At 39.1% G+C, this 20,401-nt stretch overlaps 1 protein-coding gene and 1 long non-coding RNA gene across 9 annotated transcripts in view; both read left to right on the top strand.

Annotated features, from left to right (window-relative positions):
• The window catches only part of USP6NL (USP6 N-terminal like), a 118,863-nt gene that overhangs the window by 10,014 nt on the left and 88,448 nt on the right, over positions 1 to 20,401 (top strand). The window contains exon 1 of one of the 8 annotated variants that reach the window (XM_040547047.1): positions 15,619 to 16,525. The exons of the other annotated variants lie outside the window; for them this stretch is intronic. Coding sequence (XP_040402981.1) covers positions 16,453 to 16,525 — 73 coding nt within the window. The 5' untranslated portion in view covers positions 15,619 to 16,452. Of the gene's footprint in view, positions 1 to 15,618; positions 16,526 to 20,401 lie in introns of those variants that run through there. 8 annotated transcript variants of the gene reach the window in all.
• Positions 4,241 to 9,602, top strand: LOC121064916. The gene is made up of 3 exons (XR_005816768.1): positions 4,241 to 4,300; positions 4,966 to 5,058; positions 9,327 to 9,602. It is a non-coding gene; the product is annotated as an uncharacterized LOC121064916 (long non-coding RNA).

The raw sequence follows: 20,401 nt of genomic DNA, 5'->3' as shown, positions 1-20,401 counted from the left end.
AAAATCACTTCTCTAATATTTGCCCTAAATTTATTCACAGGCAGTTCATATCCGTTTGATTTTCTGCCAATCTTAATCATTAGCTGGAAGAGCTGCTTCTACCTTGCATCAAATTTGTTGTTCTAGCCGTGTTAAGAAAGCACAATATTTTTATTGAAGCAGCTTCTAGAAGCAGTCTGTGATATCGTGGTACTCAAGAAAGACAACTTCAGCTTATTTCTAAGCAAATGGCTGGTTAAAATTTTGCAGAAAGTGAGTGGGGGAACACTTGCTGTTGTATAACTTCTAATAGTTGCCAGGTGCCTGGGTAAGTGCCTTGGATCCTGATTTGTTGTATCTGCAGGACTGGAGAAGAGTACTGGTAGAATTGCCAAGTCCAGCATCCATGGCAGCTGGTTTTTGCTCGTGGGCAATACAAAGAAACTGAAAAGGTGCTAAGGCAGGCGGGCTCTCTTAAAGCTTTTATTTCTGTGGAAGGTTTTTATAAATGTCCGTTTTCATAAATAAGGCGAAGATTAATCCATATTTCAAATTACACTGTAGCGTTGTGACCTTGTTATCCTGTGAGGCACAGATGCTTAAAGGGGTGGGTATGCAGCGTACCCAGGCTAGATCTTGATTTATTTTACGCTTAAAGATAGCTTGTCAGAGAAACCCTGGCTGTATCTAACCTGCCAGAAGTGTCACACCACTGGCAGAGCTGGTTTAATCTCCTACATTTTCTCCAGTTGTTGACATTTAGCTGCCAGAAAATGTGTAGTGTCATGATAAAAATTCTTAGGCTTATAAACAGTGCTCTTTATGTTTGGGAGTTTTCCTGTGCTTTCTCCTTTGAAGAAAGGTCAGCGCGATGAACTTGCTTGAGCTGCCTGCAATGAACTTGGTTTGCAAACAATTAAACTAAATGTTAGCATATACTGTTGCAACAAGCTGCTGACATCTTCATTTTTTTCCCTTAAATGTATAGCATGCAGTGCCAACTTTTTTTTTTTTAATTCTGCTGTCATAATAAATTCTACAGCATAATTCCTTCCTGACTGTCTTTCTTCTAGTTTTGTTTCCCACACCCTAAAAACGTAGACTGCGTGCAGTTGGGAAGTGAACCTGCTATTCTTCATGCTTCAGTGTAATCTGTTTAGGTTTTCTTTGTGACCGACTGAGCACAGGGGCGCGTTTTGTGTGTTTGGAGAGACGCTGTGCAGTGTAACCTTATATTTTGGAGTTGGTCAGTGTGGTCTGGTAATGAGGTGGGAAACCTTTTGCTCTACCAGTTCAAATCAAGACCATGACGGTGTGATTAAAGGCTGCCTCTCTTTGATGGTTCCTTATTTTCTTGACCTCTCATTACAGCTGGCTTTCTAGTGTGTGTTTATGGAGAAACCTTAGCTTTTGTGATTTCGAAAAACAAAAACACACCAAAAACCACATTTCCCTCCCTTTCTGAGTTCCTGTAGCACGTGTAAAGAAATATATTTGGCTGTCAGCTTCTGTGTTCGTGAGTAATAAATTTGGGAATTAAAACAAATGACCTGTTCAGGTCAACCTTAAAGATGTAATGCTTTAGCAAGTATGCATTATTATATCTCTTTGCAACTGAGAAAAGAGTCTTTTGGATTTATGCAAAAACTCCTAGACTAAGAAAAGTCCGTCTGGTTGAGGCTGCCTCAGTTTCCCCCTCACCCCTTTCAATCTGTCCTCCTTTTATGCCAGAATGAATTGATAATGAACTGAGGAGCAAGGCAAACAGTTGATAAATTAAATGCTGAGAAATAGCCAATGGCCTGTATCTTGAAGGATAAGGTGGTTACACATTTTGGGTAGTCTGGAAAAGTTGTTGCGAATAATGTTAAGGTTGATTCATGCAGCTTACCAGGCTTTTTAGTCATCAGGTGTTTTCAATAAGCCGAGATTGAAAGAAGGCAGAAGACTTTGTGATTCACGGACAAAATTGCCTGCTGGAGGAGGAAAATGCAAAAGTAAGCTAAACTGTGTTTCTAATGAATAGCTAAGGGATGTCGGATTATTTTCTTATATTGCAAGCTAAGGTTTTGTTTTATTTTTTTTGAACCAAGTACGCTGAACACCCATTTTAAAAATATAAGCTTGAAGATGCAGTGTGTGAAGTGTTTTCTGTAGCAATTGTTCTGATTTCACTGAGGAATTATATTCTAATCTCTAGAAATACTGTCATTTGAGAAATAGCGAAGAAGCTATTGCCTCCTGGGTCATCTTTACTGAAATTTGAAGTAGTAGTTCCTTATGAAAAACCTGTTCAAGGTCTGAATGATAAAGGGCCGTAACGCAGGTTTCAAAAAGCTTAATTTGAAGACTTGGGACACTTTAAAAAATACTTTAAGAATTAAACAGTTGAATCGCAGGGTTTTTATATTGGTACCTGGAAGAGAATGAAATTCACAAGATACTTTTGTGAACCAGGCTCCTCTCTTGCATGTTGCTGACTCCTAAAAATAACCTCACTGATAACATTGCTATTTTTCTTATATTTCCTCTGCGTTTTCTTGAAGCTATCAGGGTAACTTGGCAGTTTATATAACTGTAACGACATGTGTGAGTTCTTGGATCAGAAGAAGCAGTAGTTTAGTAACTTGTCTTTTGTGTAGTGGGAGGATGAAGCATGAAAAATACACGTGTATGAAGGTGTCTAGCTCTTGAATCTAGCAGTCAGGAGAAATGCTTACCATTCTTGATCTTGCTTCACCGATACTCTTCTGTTTTATCTATCTATATATTTTCCACTTTTATTTTCTTCAATTACTGGTAGCTAATGCTGTGTGTATGCTGGCTGTACTCCTTATTGTGCAGCTAGTCCTCAGGGAGGCATCGTCAAGCATGTAGGAGATGAGTTTTCTGACTCGAAATTGATTTAGAGGTAACGGTTAATGAGTTACAGAAACTTCTGTGAACTTGCAGGAAAACTTCTGATGAAGTTGGATTTCATTTGAAAGGTCTGGCTTGGAGCGAGAGCCAGGACTGGACTGAGGGGCTTCAAGATTTCACGACCCCCTTGCAATGTTGCCATAGCCAGTAGAGATGGTGCCGTTTCCCTGTCTCAATTCCTGCATTCTTCCTTGTTGTACAAGCATTCATGAGGTTGATTTGAATTGGGTGGGCTCCCTAACCTGTTTATTACATAGCTGCGGCAGTACAAACCATTCCTGCAGCCAAGTGAGCAAAGCACAGGGGTGAGAGTAAGAGGTCAGTGGGTGAGACGGTTCTCTCCAGTGTAACGCTGTTTTTACCTTGCTTGTTGTGTGCGTGGAACTGTCGTAACGTGGAGCAATACTCCAGTTCCACCACGGAGTCATCTCAGGCTTCCTCAACACCGAGTGAGGAGAGGCATCTCCAGAGGGCTGATCAGATCCTAGATGACCCAGTTTCTCGCCAATGTTGTAATTAAACCTCTCCTCTAAATACAGAGGGCTTGTTAGTCAGAATAAAATATAAACCACAGTACTTTACATGCACAGAACCGATGCATCACACTGAGGAAATGTAGGCGTGTTAGTAAAAACTTGCTTGTTTTCTTAATATTAACATTTTATGATGTTGGATTTCTTGTTGCATTGTTAGGTCAATTTATGTAACTTTTGAGACCCTGTTACTTTTTTTGGCTGATAGATTTAAATAACTGTACAATCAGAACGCAAACGGAAAAAAAGCTTTTTTTTTGAAATCTGCTTGCCTTTAAACTGACTTTTTAGATTAACTTTTTCGTAATCCTTCCTTTTATTTTTGATCACTTCAGGGTATTTAGGACTGTTAAGTTGTGGCTTTCCTTGCACTTAGTCTTTATTTTTAGATTGGAATAGGAAGACAAACATTTTTGAGTTTGTGGGGTTCTTTTGTTCTGTCCCTTTTTTTAACAGAATGAAATAAATCATCAATCTCCATAGACTGGAGTGAAGTCACTTTCTTTTCTTAAGCCTTGCAGGAGGTTGCAGCTACCAAAAACAACAACAACAACAAAAAGATTTATATTCAGAAGCTGTGCTTCCAGGTGGTATATTTAAGTTCAGTAGTCTGGCTTTTTGTAAGACCTCGTCAACAAGTAGTTATTGCTTAGTGTTTACTGTTTTATTTAAATTAACGTATTGTAAAGCTAATTGTTGTAAAATCCTTTGCATAGATCTCCAATATTTTTTGAAAGTCTTAAAGTTTAAAAGCAGTTATTTTATTTATATATGTCTGTCGTAAAGACAACTTTCAATATTCTTTCAGTTGGGCTCTCTCTTTCTCCCTGCGGGTTTAAGTTGATGGTCGATGGGGTTTGTTTAAATTAGTAAGTGCAACATAACACCTACGTTTAAACTAACATAATTTCTGTTTGTAAACCAAGATGTTGGCAGGAGCAGGAAGCTATTGTTAGTTTAAACTGATAGGAGAGCTGTGGCAGAAAAGTTACCATTGTGAATACTTTTGAAGATAGCCCACTTATTGTACACCCACTTACTGGTCCCTTTTTGGATACTTTCACTTCACGTATATTCTTTGTCACGTTTGCAAGGAAAACTAAGGTTGGGTTATTTAGAAATTATTTACTTAAAAAAAAAAAAGTAACTATTTTTGTGTGTGCACCCCGATAACGGCAAAGATGACTTATGCACGATGACAAATTATAATACGTATGTATATAAACATTTAATAACGTTCATTACATTTTATATAATATACTTTTGTATTATTTTCTATTTATAAATCACATTACACAGACAATTCCCTTTATTTATATCTATATATAAAGGAAGAGTGTCTTTTTTTTTCTAAATTCATCTCATGCAGTTTTCATTGATGGCCAGTAAGGACTACTGAATTGAGAGTTATGACAAATCGGTGTACACAGAAGTACATGCCTTCGGCAAGATAATACTCTTCTGTTACTTCTTTTTTCCCTTTTTTAAATCTGAATCTTAGTCTTTGGACCTATGTCTGTACTCCTTTATATAGAGCACTGCACAATGATGCCCTTATTGTGGATCTTTGGTATTCCTGCAGCAGAAGGAGCGAGTAGCAGCGAACACTGTAACCTTGTTCTCTGGAGTGAGTATCAAGTATCCACCACTATGTAACCAATTCATATTTCTCGGATCCTATTCATTCCTGCGATAAGTTGAGTGTGGTGGTCAAGTCCATTCCAGAGGAAAGGATGCAGAAACTCGCAGCTGAAATACGGCCGAAAACCAAGAGCTGGAGCTGTCTGGGCAGGCACCCACCCCTCGCACAAGGCACCGTGTAGACACAGAACAACGTTGTTCTGGTTGCTGCAGGGAGGACTTTGCAGAGGCTCCCGTATTAAGCACCGCACTGTTGTAATTTCCTATTGAATTAGAGGATTTGCAAAAGAACAGCTTAGTCAGATGAAGGGTTTGAAACAGGCTGAAAAGGAATTCTTCCAGCAGCAGTGCTGAGAGGTATTTAAAAGACTTTCCTTGCCTGTTGTGAGTCACGGCGTTTTCCCTTTCCATGCAATCGGTGGAATAATATGCACTGCCGTGTTGGAAAAATGAAGCCATTGCTGCTCAGTAGTGTAACTTTATCACAGCTGAGAAAAATGTGAGCTGTTGCCTCATTTTTTGCTATTTTTCCTATATTCAAGGAAAGAAAAACATCCTTGATTTATAGGCCGTGCGGTTATTTTAAGATAAATCGACAATATTTCAAGGAAAAACTACTCTGACATTCTTTATGCGCTTTCTGATAGGAAACAACTTTGATTTGTAGCATGGATTGAAAATACTTGGGGTTATCATAAGTGAGGTAATAGAAGTAATCCCAGCAGGGTTACTGGCTCCACGAGTAGCTCTGTATTTGTTTAAATTCGAGATTTTTTCTTTACTTAAACTGTCCAATCTGTTGTCTCTTCAGCAGTTAAAGGGTATTTGCAAATGTTTGTGTAAACAAAGCAGCTGCACTTAGGTGATGCCCTATCAAGCAGCTGTTTATAAGGTTCGTTTAATCTCTGGTTGCAAAAGAACCCTACTCTAATTAAGACATTTTCATTCTTAAAATTATGTGGGAGTCTGACAAGATAGCAGTGGATTTTTTTTCAAGGCTCTTGGTATACCTGTACCTATCCTGCTCAAGATTTCTAAAGTAATCACCCTCCCCCGGCCCTATTTTATGTTGCATAACATAATCAATTATTGTCTGGGGTAGAAAGCATACCAGCGTGCTATAAAATCTGCAGTGCTTTTGGCCAACGCAGTCATTAATCTAATAGAACATTAATATAAAAGGGCACTTTGTTTTAATAAAGGACTTCGCTTTGCCATGTGAGAGTATTCTTGAATGCAGTCTTTCTCTTTTACCATTGAAAAGCTCTTTGAAAATCTGTCTAATTCCGTGGCAGAGTGCTGAAAGGCTCACTCAGAGCTCCTTCTCGGAACGGGAGTTAACTTCCCAGAATTTTTAGAGATGTAGGGGAGTAACCAGTAATCTTACCAGGATGTGTTTTGCTGCATTCAGTAAAAAGCTTCTTCCTTCTCTTTACTTTGTAGCATAATTTTTTTTTTTTTACAGCCTTTTATGGGGACTACTATTTTGTGGCGCTCCTGATTCTGAATTGTGCAAACACTCTAATGACATAGCCCTCCTTCCCTGCCCTCACCCAAACTTACTTTTTGGAAGTGATGCTTGCCAGCTGCAGCACTGTTCTTATCAGGGATGCTATGCTATGGCTGCTCTAGCCATACTTTGTAGCCAGGCTGCTCCACAGACCCTGACTGCCTTGCATTTGTAGGAGAGGTTATATTTTATATTTCTCTATATCTGGCTGTAAAAACTAGGTAAACTCTTAGCATCTCTATTTTTTTATTTTTTATTTTTTAAATGTAGTTACCATAAAAGTTTTTGAAAGAAGTAGGGCTTGGTATTGGGGGATGAGAGAGGAAAAATTAGGTTTATAGTTAGCCTTTAAAAGATGAGGTGCAAGCTGAGAAGTGTCACTTCTGCTTTTTATTTCTCCCCGTGCTTCCTCCCCCTACCATACTCCTTTCTATGCCAGGAACAGTGACAAAAACGGCCACAGATTTCCCTTTAGCTATGTGCTAGGAAACTATTTCTTAGAGCAAAGGCTAATGAGTCACTTCTAGTGACGTTTTAAGATTTATTTATTCCCCATGCATTAAAATAAACAAAAAAATAATATTTATGTGAAACTCGCTGTGAGACTTTTTTTTTTTAAATTGCATCAGTCGTAAAGTGCAACATCCATTTTGGAGAACTAACTCCTAATTTATGTTCTTGTACAATACTTGAAACTCAGTGATCCTGCTACATGATAAGCCAAGGCATACCTAACGGAGCAGCTTAAAGGCTAGTCTACAGCAAACGGAGGATGATGGCACTACTTTTCCTGTACCTCTAGCCCTGGTACAGAGGTACAGTGCCTGGCTAACACTGGGTAGAGTGTTGCAGTTCTGTCCCTCGTTCAGCCCGTGGACAATGCTCGACTGAAACTTGTTGGCATCAGTTTAAATTCTCTACGGAGAGAGCACGGAGAAGAGTGAATGTACTACAGTCTGCTAAAATTGGGACTGAAGCACTACAGCCTGTACCGTTCCTCTACTTTTGCTCTTGTAATAGGTAGGTAAGATGCACATCAGTTGGATACCGTGCTTGTCTTAAAATAAAGCTGAACTAAGAAGCCTGTTTCACACTGCTGCTTCCTGCCTCTGCCTAGCACTGGTGTAGTTTGTCTGCTAGCAGTGTGGCTGAGAAGCTCAGGTGTTTCCACCAAGTTTTTCCATTTGTTGGGGAGTAGAGGAACTCTTTGGTAAGAGCTGTCATGTATGTAAAGTGCAGGAAATAGGACGGGATTCAAGGCAAGTGTAACATGCTACTCAGAGTGCTCTACAAAGTTAATTCCACTCCTAAGAACAGAAGCAAAGCAGGGAGATCCCTAGAGATAGCCACAGCTGGCCACTGTCATACATATCAGCCATAACTCCAGGATTAGCTTTAAGTAGTCATGGTTAACATACTTGTCATTTTCAACTCTAATTACTAAGCCTGGCTTTTTAAATACATCAGTTAAGTATATTTTAAAGACGTGTTTTCTGAGTGAATGTACAAGGAGAGCAGGAGGCAGATTAACACACAGCTACAGTAAACAAATAGATCCAGACACACTTCCTTACGGAGGGTGGATCGTTTCTGATACGTGTGACCTTCAGGATAATTTCCTTCAGTTACTTTTGAAGTACTGAAGTCTTTCAGTTTCTGTTTACACCAGTATTTTCATCAGTAGTACAGCTGTATTTGTGTGAATAGATATTTTGTTATTGCTAGACTAGCTCATTGCACAGCGTTCAAAAACTTGTAAAAAGTTTGAGTTTATTACAGAGAGCAAGTCCTACCGTAGAATATTTGCTACACAAAGCAAATGTAGGCTTAATAAAAATACTGTGTATCTTTACAGTGGACTTGTAAGGTCTGATATTTTTCCTGGTGGCCATAGACAGCTGCGTTTTTTTATTTCTTAGATTAAATACCAACATGGAAATGTTGGTAAGGATTTAATCCTGCTAACAAAGTGATGCACAGAGCTTGTTGGATTTCTTTGCTTCAGTGAGATGGGATTATTCATCTCATTCATATCTTTTTCAACAGGAGACTGGAAAGGGGTTTAAACTAAAAGCAAAGTTTTTATTTTTTGGTGTCTCTTGAATTAAACATACACTCAATTTTCTTAATTTTTACCAGATTAAATTATTACGTGTGTCAATACTGAAGTCAGTATGATAGTAATAGTTTTGATTGTTAATATTGTAAAATGAAAAAATATCTCTTTTAATGACTAATGTGGCCTCTTTCCATATGCTGAGGTTTGGATGAATAATTTCAATAACATTATTTAGCTTGAAGATAAATGTCAGTTGATACTACAGCTATGACCCAAATCCAGGAAATGCAAAATTGAGGAAGTGCTGTATCTTCTGTTTGGAAAAATCCTTTTAAAATGTTTCTGTTGTTGTAATTACAATTTTACATATGTCTGATTTCTATTTGAGAGCTCTAGCATGGATTTTGTCCACAAAATAAATATGTAGCTAAAAACGTATAAAGATTAGGACTATAGTATTAGGGAGACTGAGAAATTCCGTGGACTGTGTACATTTGCTGAGATGAGAGCTTGTACTGACTCTTTTTTTTTCTCCTCCTCCATTTTAAAAAATATTTCATCACAGAATTGAAATGAGCTCCTTAGATATAACTTTTGCTGGGGGAAAAGCACCACTTGCTTTGTTGGCGCTTTCTTTATTTACTCAACGACCGTACCTTAAAAAGTGGCCTTTTGTCTTTTGAAGGATGACATGGGCACGAGGAAGAGGAGGAAGAAATATGACAAATGTTTTGAAGGTTCATAATAAGAATCTGTGGTTCTGTGGTTGCTCTTCATCATAACGTCTGTATTACTTGCTTAACACAGTCCTAATCAAGTAGTTGCAACGCTTCGTTTCGGATCTGAGGAGTTCTGCGCTGTAATGTACGCTACCCTTTTTAACAAGTTAAAAATGTAACAGCTTTTGAATCAAACTCTTGCTGAACTGTGTAGCTTAGTTCAATAAAGATGTTGAAAGTACTTAAACACGTGTATGTCTAGATCTGACAGTAGGGTTTTTATGGGAAATACATGATCAGAGGCTAAGCAGTGTCCTTATTTTGCTGGTAGAGGTGATAGGTGTAAAACATCTGTCAGGAGGAAAAAATAGAATATACCTGCTTTCAATGGACCATTCCAAAAATATGAGAGATACTTGAACACAAAGGTCTGACGCTGTTCTCCATTAGTGTCTGGCGTCTGTTTGCCAGGGTGATGCTAAAAGTGATCTACGCAGGCAGTGCCCTTCTCTCCATTGTGGCTCTGGCAAAGTCGCAGTCTGTCCTGATACCGTCTAGATCCACTTGCAGAATGTGTTGTAGCAAGAGCTACGGGGTAAAAAGAACACGAATTGAGTAACAGGGAGAACAGTAAGGGTATTGTGCAGTTGCAGGATTTTGCAATGTGTTTCTTTCCTTAAAACTTCAAACTGTGAACTTAGCTGCTGAACTTAGCTTACGCTTCTTCCTCCTCCTTAACTTTCATTAATTTTTCTTATTTTTTGGGGGGTTCGATATAGGTATATATACTTATATTTGCCTGGAATAGGTGGAATTAATTTCTTGGACCCTTTAATAAAGTTCTGAATGTAATGAACAGTTTGCTTGTATATTTAAGTAGAAAGAAAAAGACATAAAAGGTGTGAACAAATGCCTCTTCGTTAATCAGGATGCACTTACAGCTTACTGTTACAATTATTTATTACTTCTCCAGCCTCTATCTAGACCAAGCTTTTTTCTGCTCCCAAGATGACTTCTTGTAAAAGAGGATCATACATCTACATCAGTTTGTTTAAAAACTGTAGCCATGCTTTCATGCTTTGAAAATGGGGGCAGAACTGCCAAAAAAGGGAAAAAAAAATGTAAGCGAACGCAAATTCCATTGAATTAAGCAGTTGATGACTGCAGAATCATACCAAATGAGGCAGAATTGTTGATCTGCTAGGCAGGAACATTGATCTGCTTGAGGGTGGGAAGGCTTTGTGGAGGGATCTGGATAGGCTGGGTCGACGGGCTGGGTCCAACCACAGGACATTCAACAAGGCCGAGTGCTGGGTGCTGCGCTTGGGGCACAGCACCCCCAGGCAGCGGTGCGGGCTGAGGGAAGAGAGGCTGGAAAGCTGCCCAGCAGGAAAGGACCTGGGGGCGCTGGTCAACAGGACCAGGGGAGCGATCGTCCCCTTGTGCACCTCAAGGGTTCACACTTGTGTTCAGGTTTGGGCCCCTTGCCACAACAAGGATGTGGAGAGAAGAGCAACAAAGCTGGTGAAGGGACAAGAAAATGAGATATGAGGAGCGAGTGAAGGAATTGGGGCTGTTTGGACTGGAGAAGAGATGGCTGAGGGGAGACCTCACCGCTCTCTACAGCTGCCTGAAAGGAGGTTGCAGCGAGGAGGTGTTGGTCTCTTTTCTCAGGTGGCAAGTGATAAGACACGAGGAAATGGCCTAAAGTTGTGCCAGGGGAGTTTTAGATTGGATGCCAGGAAGAATTTCTTCATGGAGAGGGTGGTCGAGTACTGGAATGGCCTGCCTAGGGAAGCGGTGAAGTCGAAATCCCTTGGGGGTGTGGGATCCCACGTGTGGATGTGGCAGTAAGGGAGGTGGTTTAGTGGTGGGACTCAGTAGGTCAGGTTGACAGTTGGACTGGTGATGTAAAAGGTCTTTTCCAGCCTAGGTGATTCTATCTTTCAGAAGACCGTGAGCATATTTTATTTAATTTTATGCCAAATGCATAGCCAAAAGCTGTCATCTTCGAAAAATGAACGCCTTGAATAACAAGCAGGGTTTCTGTCACTCTTGCAAACAGTTTCCCAGGAAGGGCTACTGGAATGCCAGAAATGATTTCTTGAGAACATTCGGTTTTCTTTGCTTCCCTTTCCATGGTTCCCTTTATTAACGCCCAAGAATAGTCTTTAGAAAATAATGAAGATTCAGAGATTTGTTGGGGGTGGGGGTTAGTTATTGACGTGGAACTCCAGAATTCTCCTCTTCCAATTGGACCAGACTATTGAATACCTAACAAATGAAAACTCTAGGCTTCAGTTTATGGATTGGAAAATTAATTCAAAATATTAGTGAGAAAGGATGGATAGCCTGCTTTACAGCTGCTTTCGGAGTAATTTGTATCATGATGTATTGCCTGTCTTGGAGCTCAATGCTTATTTATTTTGAGATATTCATTTGAAGACCAATTGTGACGGGGAAAGTCAGAGAGGAGTATTGTAAAACCAAAACGTTTCTATTGATATTTGAGGTGTTGCTGGGACTTAGCTCCTGGGTAGGTTGTACCTGATTTTATCACTTTTCTCAAGAAACTATGTACTGGGCAATTGCCTTGCAAATATTTTTAGAACACGTTTTTCCTTTTCTCTAGTATTTAAAGAATCTTTTTCCAACTACCTTACTTACATTTCCTTAATCCTTTTAAGCTACTCTAATGTTGAGAAACTTTTTCCCTGCTTATAAAATTTTTCTTGCTCCCTGTAAGAAAGTCTGCTTCATTTTCCGAGCTGTTTTGTTAAGATAGGAGGGAAGATGAAGCAGTTCTGCCCTGTGTGGCTTCTGAAACTGCAGCTTCGAAAGCAAACATTCAAATTGGTCATTAAGAACAGCTGCCTTCGCTGTTGCTGGTACTTGGCTTTTTATAGCCCTTGTTATGAATAGGCCTACTGACTCTGAAGTGTTTAAGCTCTTTTTTTTTTTTGTTTACAGATGTAGAAAGAGGGGTTCGAAAGGCAAATGGACCTTGACTCTTGTAAATCCCCATCTACTGTCTATAACATCAGGCTTTGGTTTTTTTTTTGCAGAACTAAAGAGATATCAGATGAAATCTTAAATGTATACAATAATCTGATTTCTAGATGACGATGGCAAGACTTAAAGCTTGATTCTGTATTTGTTGAAACAGGCATCGACAGGACTGGATCTCAGGCTGATACCTTGCCGTGGCTGCTTCCCCCGATTTTCTCTCTGCCCATTGCATTATGAACTGTCTGTTTCTTTGGGTTTGTCAGCCCTTAGGTATCTTAACCATGTTTAGAGACTAGCAGATACTGAAAAAGACATGGATAATTCTGGTGTACTCCATTGGGAACATAAGGTAGGATTACGAAGACAGAACTTCATAGCTTTCTGTGGAGATGTGGCATGTAAACTGAATTCTAGCCAGGTCAGACTGATGTGAAATGGCAAAAGAATGGTCAAGATAACTTTGCATCTCAAATAAAAATGCGTACAGGCCTACTGTTCATATGAACGAATTCCCTCAAGCCATTTTAGTGGTGGGTGTTGGTGTTGCTTTTTTGAAGTAGCTTGTACATCTTCCTTTTTGCAAATGAGGCCACAACAAATGGGTGTGTTTTGGGGTAGTTTAGCTGCAGTGCTGTCTGGGATTACCCTGAGGGTTCACGATGTGTGTGTGTGTTTTTCTTTTTTGTTTATTCATGACATTCTGTCTAGGCTTTATAACAGCTCCAGATTATAAAAAGAGTGAAAAAAAGAGTGAAGGGGGGAAAAAGTTAAGTTTTGCTTAAACTTAAATTCTGATCCCCCCCCCTCCCCCCCCCCCCCGGTGTTGTTTGACAAATATCCACTGAGCCATAATTTTGCAGCATCCTTTGTGCTGTAAACATGTTAGCTCCTGGCAGTATGCTTTATGAAAAAAAACTCCTTTCAAGGACCAGCTAACTATAGTTACGTTAATAGAAGCATTTCTTATTTTGAGTGATGGCAGCCAACTAATCAGGATGCAGATCATTCTTTCCTTTTAGTTAGGAGAGGTGAAGGGGTACACGTGGTGATCCATAGAATCCAGTCCTGGTTAACTGCTCCTTCTCATACCAGTGTATTTTGTCAGGGTTATAACGTGTGTGATTCCTTTATTTCCTAAAGTTTTGAAGTTAAGGAAGAAAGGCAGAATGCAAGAACGCTACCAAGCCCATATTCCTGAGCTAACTAGCTGTTGAAAATGCAGGTGATTAGCGGAAATTCACACGATATGCACTGAGTATGTAACTTCACTTTTCTTCCTCAAACAGAGTCTGCTTAAATTCTAACACTAAGATTCTGACACTTGGTTTCGTTTGTTTCGTTTTGGTTTATCTTGCCTATCTGTCTCTTCTCGCAAACAGGATGTTTAGTAAACTTGATTACAGTTTCCTAAGTTCATTTTGAAGCTTTTTTTTCTTGTTATAAATTACAATTTTTCAAATACGACAAGAAGGAAACTACTGTGTTTCCTACTCCTTTCAGATTATTTCATGCTGAGGGAGGCAGGTGTATATGGAAATGATTTCTAATCCTGAAGTGCTTGTGAACCTCCCTTCAGGAGAGAGAACATGGGATAAAAGCCTTTCTCATGACTGTTCTGCAGACTTTTGTAGGTACTAGTTTTGTATTTCTGTAATAGTCCAACAAACCTGAAAATCATCTAAGAAACCTTACCCGGTTAATCATCTGGGAGAGTAAATAGTTTTGACAAAAATGGAGCAACTTCTGTTTTCCCAATAGGGAACAGCTGTAATCCTTCTCTGGGTGTTAAATGCAGCACTGCAGTAGCTCTGATTTCTCTTTTTACTATCGATGTCGCTCACTTCCTGAATTGTGAAAATAATGGTGACATGAAAGCAAGCAGAAAACATACCTTCTATTCCCTTCTCTCTTGCTACATTCCCTCTTCTCTACTGTTGCTCTTTGTCAGCCCACCGTTCTCTTGCTTCTCCACCACCTCAGAACCTTGCTGTACATTAATCTAGTTCAGTTACAAATCACCTTCAGGATCTGTAAGGTATGCTCATGTGTTAGTTGGTTAAACATTTATTCAGTTATTACCGAGGATTTTATTGTAAAGTGTTCCCCTTCATTTTTTCTTTTTTGTCTTTAATATATGTCTATCAAAGACCCCCAAAAATCATAGTGCTGTAAAGATAGTTATATGCTTATGCAAACCATAAGTTTGGTCAGCTTCTCCAAGTACATTTACAATGTAACTTAGCTGTAAGCAACGATATTCCTTTGAGTTTATGTCTTTAACTTGAAGACAAGTTGGTCGATAACCCAACTAAATTAAGAACGAACACATCATGGAAATATAACAGTGGGAAAGTTCTTACAGCAGAAATGTAGAGGTCTGTATTATTAACAAGCAAACTTTATCAGGCAACCCTGTGTATTACATCTTTTAAATATATGTTTTGAATTTATACTTGTTTTCTGGAAACATCTATTTATATTCTTTTTTCCTTCCCTCTCTATGTATAAAGTAATTTGTCTGAAACCTGGAATTCAAGTTTATGTATAGGAGTTAGAAATTGTTCTCTACATGAAGAGCTAGGCATTTCATTTCAGATAGCTTGAAGAGCCCTCTCTTGGGAAGAGCTAAATTCTAGTTGCACAGTAATAGTCTCCAAGCTTCCTATTGAGTGGACATATTTGCAGGGTGGGAAAAGAAACTGGATGGCTTGTCAGAGATAATGATTTTAGTTGTCTTTGTTTTGCCAAGCCAAACATGATAGAACTCGGGGATGTTATTACTTCTGGCAGGGGTGGATTAACGGGCAGAATGTAAATGAGCCTACCAGAAGAGAAACAGTTTGTTGTGCCTGCTCTGTACGTGTTTCAACAGACCAACATGCGCGTGGGTAAATACGCCAGCAAATCTTAAATCTGACATGCGTGTGATCAGCAGCTGGAAGTGGAAAGAGATGACCTCTCCTCCCAACTCGTAACACTTAAGCAATGGGAACAGAAGGTCTAAAGGCCAGAGAATACATCTTGTGCCTTGGTTGTGGCCTGTGTTTGTTCTGATGTTATGGTTTTCAGAAAATGCAGTTGGCCTTCTAAATTGCTCTCTTTGTGCAGATGAGGCCTTACGGTGCGGTGTAGGAATTCAGTTTCCAAAAGCATTCACAGAGGCTCTTCAGGGCTGACAGTTATTTAATGCACCCGTATAAAACACGATTTCTCATGATTCTTTTCTTTCTTAGCCCTGTAAAATCCTTGGGGGAAAGGATTTCTGAAGTGCCTTTGTACGTTTTCCAAACGGCATTAAAAGTGTTCTGGGGTACATACTGCAATTTGTCTGGTTAAAATTACCTGCCAAAAGTAATGATAGTACCTGAGCTGCAACTGTTCTCTGGGCCTCTGGTGGTGAGAGAGAGAACTCCTGAAATGCTCCCTGGATTTCCAGCATGTTTCCTGGTGTGCAAGGATTCCAGTCACGTAGGAGGGTGTCAGAGGTGTGTGTTTGGGGGGAGGAAGGGGAGCCAAGTGACTCTTTTTAGCAGGTGCTTGCTTATGCCTGCTGGAGTTTAGCAGGCTAGATTCAATTTGAGTTCTGTTAGTAGGTCTGACGCTGTCTCTACCCTGCACCAGTAGCTCTCTTAAAACATTATGTGAAATTTCATGAATTGATTCAGACTTAAAAAGAGGATGCAGACCCACTTCTTCAGTGGGCATGCCTGGGGGAGCACGTTGCTGCAACTGGCATTCGTTTCAAGAAGTGTTTTCTTTACTTCCTGGTGTGAACGTTTCCTTTGAACTTCATTTAGAGAAATCAGTATGCATTCTCTTCAGTAAGTAATTTTAAAAATGTTCTGCAGAAATACATTTAGGACTGCTTGCAGTTTTTTTATTTCCTTTTGCTGAAGTCACTTTAAATCCATCACCCCAGCCTGGAGAGTCGTCAGGCAGAAATCTTGCTCTGAAGGTAGCTGAGTTCTTCCTGCATCAGTTTTGCCTGAGCATTCAGAAGACAGCCATGTAATACTACGTAGTAATGAAACCTGTTGGAATTTCGGAGGGGCATCTAGTCTCTTTTGATCCTGCTAAGGAGCAATGATTCAAGTGCTACAGATTGTAAAGGATCTGGTGTCGCCAGCAAGACGGAGAACAGATGCTGCTAAGAAAGGTAAGAGCAGCGCTGGGTTGTATTCAGTGTTCCGAGTAATTTCCTATAAATCTGAAATATGTTGGAGCTTGGTTATAGTCAAATGTTTACTTAATTTTCTGTGGCATGTACAGCTCCCATAATCTAGCTTTGAACTATATTAAGCCTAATTATTATCGCTTTGCAACTGCAGCTTTCCCAAAGAGAATCCCGATGACGTTTATTATGCTGAAGATGGAGTTTGTCAGCGTTTGTAACTGCTACCGTTGTTCTGAAGATCTTTTCCTCATTTTTCTGGGCTAAAGAAATGTTTTTCTTGTCTGGGTAGCTCAGGCTGTGAAAATAGCTACTATATTCTATATAATCCCATCAGAATAGTTTTTAGAAGCTTGAGTATTCTAAATGAGAATAAGAGCAAAAATAGGCTTCTTCAGTGCTTATGGAAATGAGAGAGACTGAACATACACAGCTGCACTGCTGTTTAGGTTTCAAAATTAGATTATTTCTAGACTTCAGCTAACTTCAAAATCTGAAATGGCTCTTGCAAGTGTGCAAAACATTACTTGAAATAATTATTGTTTGAAATTAATTGATGTTAAATGCTTTTTTCTTTGTTCTCTTCAGTGTGTTGGATGTTTGTTTCTATTTTTTTTTTCTTCCTTGAAACTAGTTCCATCCTTTGTGCTATCTGGCATACTTATCTAATTAGGGACTAATTAAACACTTTTTTCCCCCCTCCTACTGTTCATTGTTACTTTTACATCTTAATTATTTGCAATTGCTGAATATATGGTTTGTAGAGGAACAAAATAATTCATAAAGCTGTCTTAAAAATTGCACTCCTTTATCACTAGAATTAATTTTCTGGGAGCACTTTATTTCCTGCTGAATAGGTCATGAATAATATACAGCCTATAGCGTCTGCGTGTGCCTGTTACTGTGTCATTGTTCTCTTCTGCCATTACATGTAATCTGTGACTAAAGGCAAGTATCTTTAATTCAGAGCACTTATCTAATCATATCAGGCTGCTGTAATTCCAAGGAATTAGTTAACAAAACACCACCGTAAGAAAACAATGTGAGTGGAGGTAGAATTGGGACCCACTTCTATCATCTCTATTTTGGGGAAAAAAAAAAAGGCGTGCATTTCATCAAACCAAACTTCTTAATTAATTCCTTAGGTTTTGTAATGACTGGCTGAACATCCCACCCAGCAGCTGTATAATATCATCACAGTGAATTACTTGGTGTCAGTTCTCCGTTCATCTTCAGGTTTGGATTTGTTTCCTTACGCTCCACTTGTTAGAGAGAAGAACGAAGGGGACAGTACTTCGTGTCTGTTCGGAGTGTAGCTAGCTAGTCAGGCTTGGTTTTCAGGGAAGAACTATAAGAACTTAAAAAGGTAACACCAAAAATATAAAAATTTGTTTATTGGAACTGATTCAACTGAATTGGAAGTGCAAGCCTTGAAAAACATAAGGAGATGCTCAGAATCTGAGTTGCAAAGCTTTGATTCCTCCCCCATGCCCCCCACCAGCCGCCCCCATTTGTTTCAGACCCTTTTTGGCCATTGTTTGGGCAGTGTTCTCAGGGTGCTAGCAGCTGAGCTAATTACATGTTAGCTCTTGGAGAACTTGGTAGCGTTTTTTTTATGAGCAATGTTAAGATCTTAACATTAAAAAAAAAAAAAAACAAAAACGTTCTGAAGGAAACGATGCAAAATGCTGGCAGACTTCTGTAATAAATACAGCAATCTGAGTAGGCATCAGTTTCTTCGTCTTTTTTCCTCGCAGCATGCAACATTAGGCATCTGGTGTATGTGAGGGACTGTATCCTACAGAAATGACTCATTCTCAGCATTGTTTTCAGTAAATGGAAAAATGTATTTGTAAAGGAATAGTTGCTAGGAAGCCCAGTGTGAATGTGAGGTGAATTCACTGAGACAGGAGGGATGATGTGTGAAGGGTTTACAAATGTGCTTTCAAATTAGTGTTGGTAAACCTTCGATGTTTTTAATTGCATTCTTCAGGTGTGCCCTCTTCTTCGCCTTAAAAAGGAGTGTGTATCGTTAAAATAAGTTTTTGGGTAGAGTCTCAAGTTCATCGGTCTCATGTTGTGTGAATAAAATTTACTGTAAAATCTGTCCTTTGTCATGAAAATCAGGAACCCGGGAAACTGACACTGCAAATACCTGGGCTGATACTTGCAGGGAGCACTGGGCGTGTGGAGTGGAGGAAGAGTGTCTCCCTCAGTAGGTCCTTAACTGACGTTGGGGAGATGTTTCAAAGTAGCATAATGTATTAATTGCATATTTCTTGTGTTGCATCTAGTTTAAAACCCTGTCTTTGAAATTGAATGTCCTAACTTTATAATTATTTTCCTAAATAGGTTGCAAGGTTACGGGGAGAAAGGATTCCCCCAGCCTTCAACTTCCCCAAAGCTCATTTTCAGCTGAGACCTAGAAACACGGTTATTAGCCAAGAACATGTCTTCTTTGCATTTGTGGTTTAACAACAGAAGCTTATTATAAGTCCTGTGGTAGCTGCTGTGGAGAGGAGAATTCAATCCCTGCCGAAGAAAGTCTCGCAGAATGTTGTTTCAAAGGAACCCATTCTTAACGTTTCACGGGCTGAGATGCGAATTTAATCGGGTAGCAGCTTGCCAAAGCTGCTGAGTCTAATTGTTTCTTATAGGCCAGAGTTTGTTTTCATTGTGGCTGTGACTCATGCCTCTAGTTAAATTAGATTTCACTTTCTATATCATAAGAGGGTGATTAAATGGTTTACAAATACAAGGCTAACTTCTGCAAATAGAGTACTCGTCTCCCAGTTGCAAGTCCTTTAGTTGTGATTCTGTCTTTACTCTTTGCCTGTTGAAAAGGCTCACATCCCCAAATTTTTCCCTGTGAGGTTCTTGCTTAGTGATGGATGTAATGAGCTAACCAGTAAGTTTTGGTTTATAATGTCTAACATCTGTTTTCATATTTTTTCTGTAATGCACTGATTAGAGCTTGAATCCCAAGAGTTGTATTTATTTTTTAAAGTTAAAAACCAAAACCATTTAATTGTGTTCAGCAGTCTTCCAATTTCCCTGAAAGCTGTGTGTGTATGCTTTTTTTGGGGTGGCGGTTGTTGCTTTGCGTGTGTGTTTTGTTTGCTTGTTTTTAATTGGAAAATCCAGACCCTTATTGTATTTAGATAACATCAGGTTAGTTAAAAAAAAAAAAAATGTCTCTAGTCCATTTATTGGAGCAAGAGTAACATTTTAGCTTTTTACCACTTTCTGTAACTTTGAAGGTGAATATAAAGTTGTAAATAAATAAATAAAGAGGTTGTCACTATTTTATTTCATAAGAGTTTTATATATATATATATATATAACCTTGAAACCTTGGCTTTGGATAAAGTCCAAAATCATGTCAGGATGAAATTCTCTTGATAAGTGTTCTCGTTCAAGGCCATATATTTCACAAGATCTGAAACCTGTCTGTATTAAAACAAATAGTTCTAATGTTATTTCTCCTGGAGAAATCAATGTAGGGTATAAATCTATGGTTTATTTTCCTTTTTTTTTCTATCACTGAAATCCTGGTAGAAATCAAAATTGTTTAAAATAAAAAATATTCTTGGTTTACCTCTTCCCCCCTCCTCCTTTTTACAGATGGCTACAGCAGAGCATAACTGGCAGCATCACCTTGATGTTAGAATAGAAAAGAGACGTTGCATTGAAATACGTTCAGCAGCTAAGACAACAAAATCAAAATCAACAAATAACAAAGGCGTGCAAATTTCAGCGTAAAAGATAACTAACGGAAAACTTAAGTTTGAGGTTGTTTTTATAGATCGCAAGAGAGAGCATGTGCTTGGCCACTGCAGTATGTGGGCTATAAGCCAACGA

The sequence above is a fragment of the Cygnus olor genome, chromosome 1 (assembly GCF_009769625.2).
Source record: "Cygnus olor isolate bCygOlo1 chromosome 1, bCygOlo1.pri.v2, whole genome shotgun sequence".
Taxonomy (NCBI): Eukaryota; Metazoa; Chordata; class Aves; order Anseriformes; family Anatidae; genus Cygnus; species Cygnus olor.
Note: the sequence above shows the minus strand (reverse complement) of the source record. Positions and strands in the feature narration are given on the sequence as shown.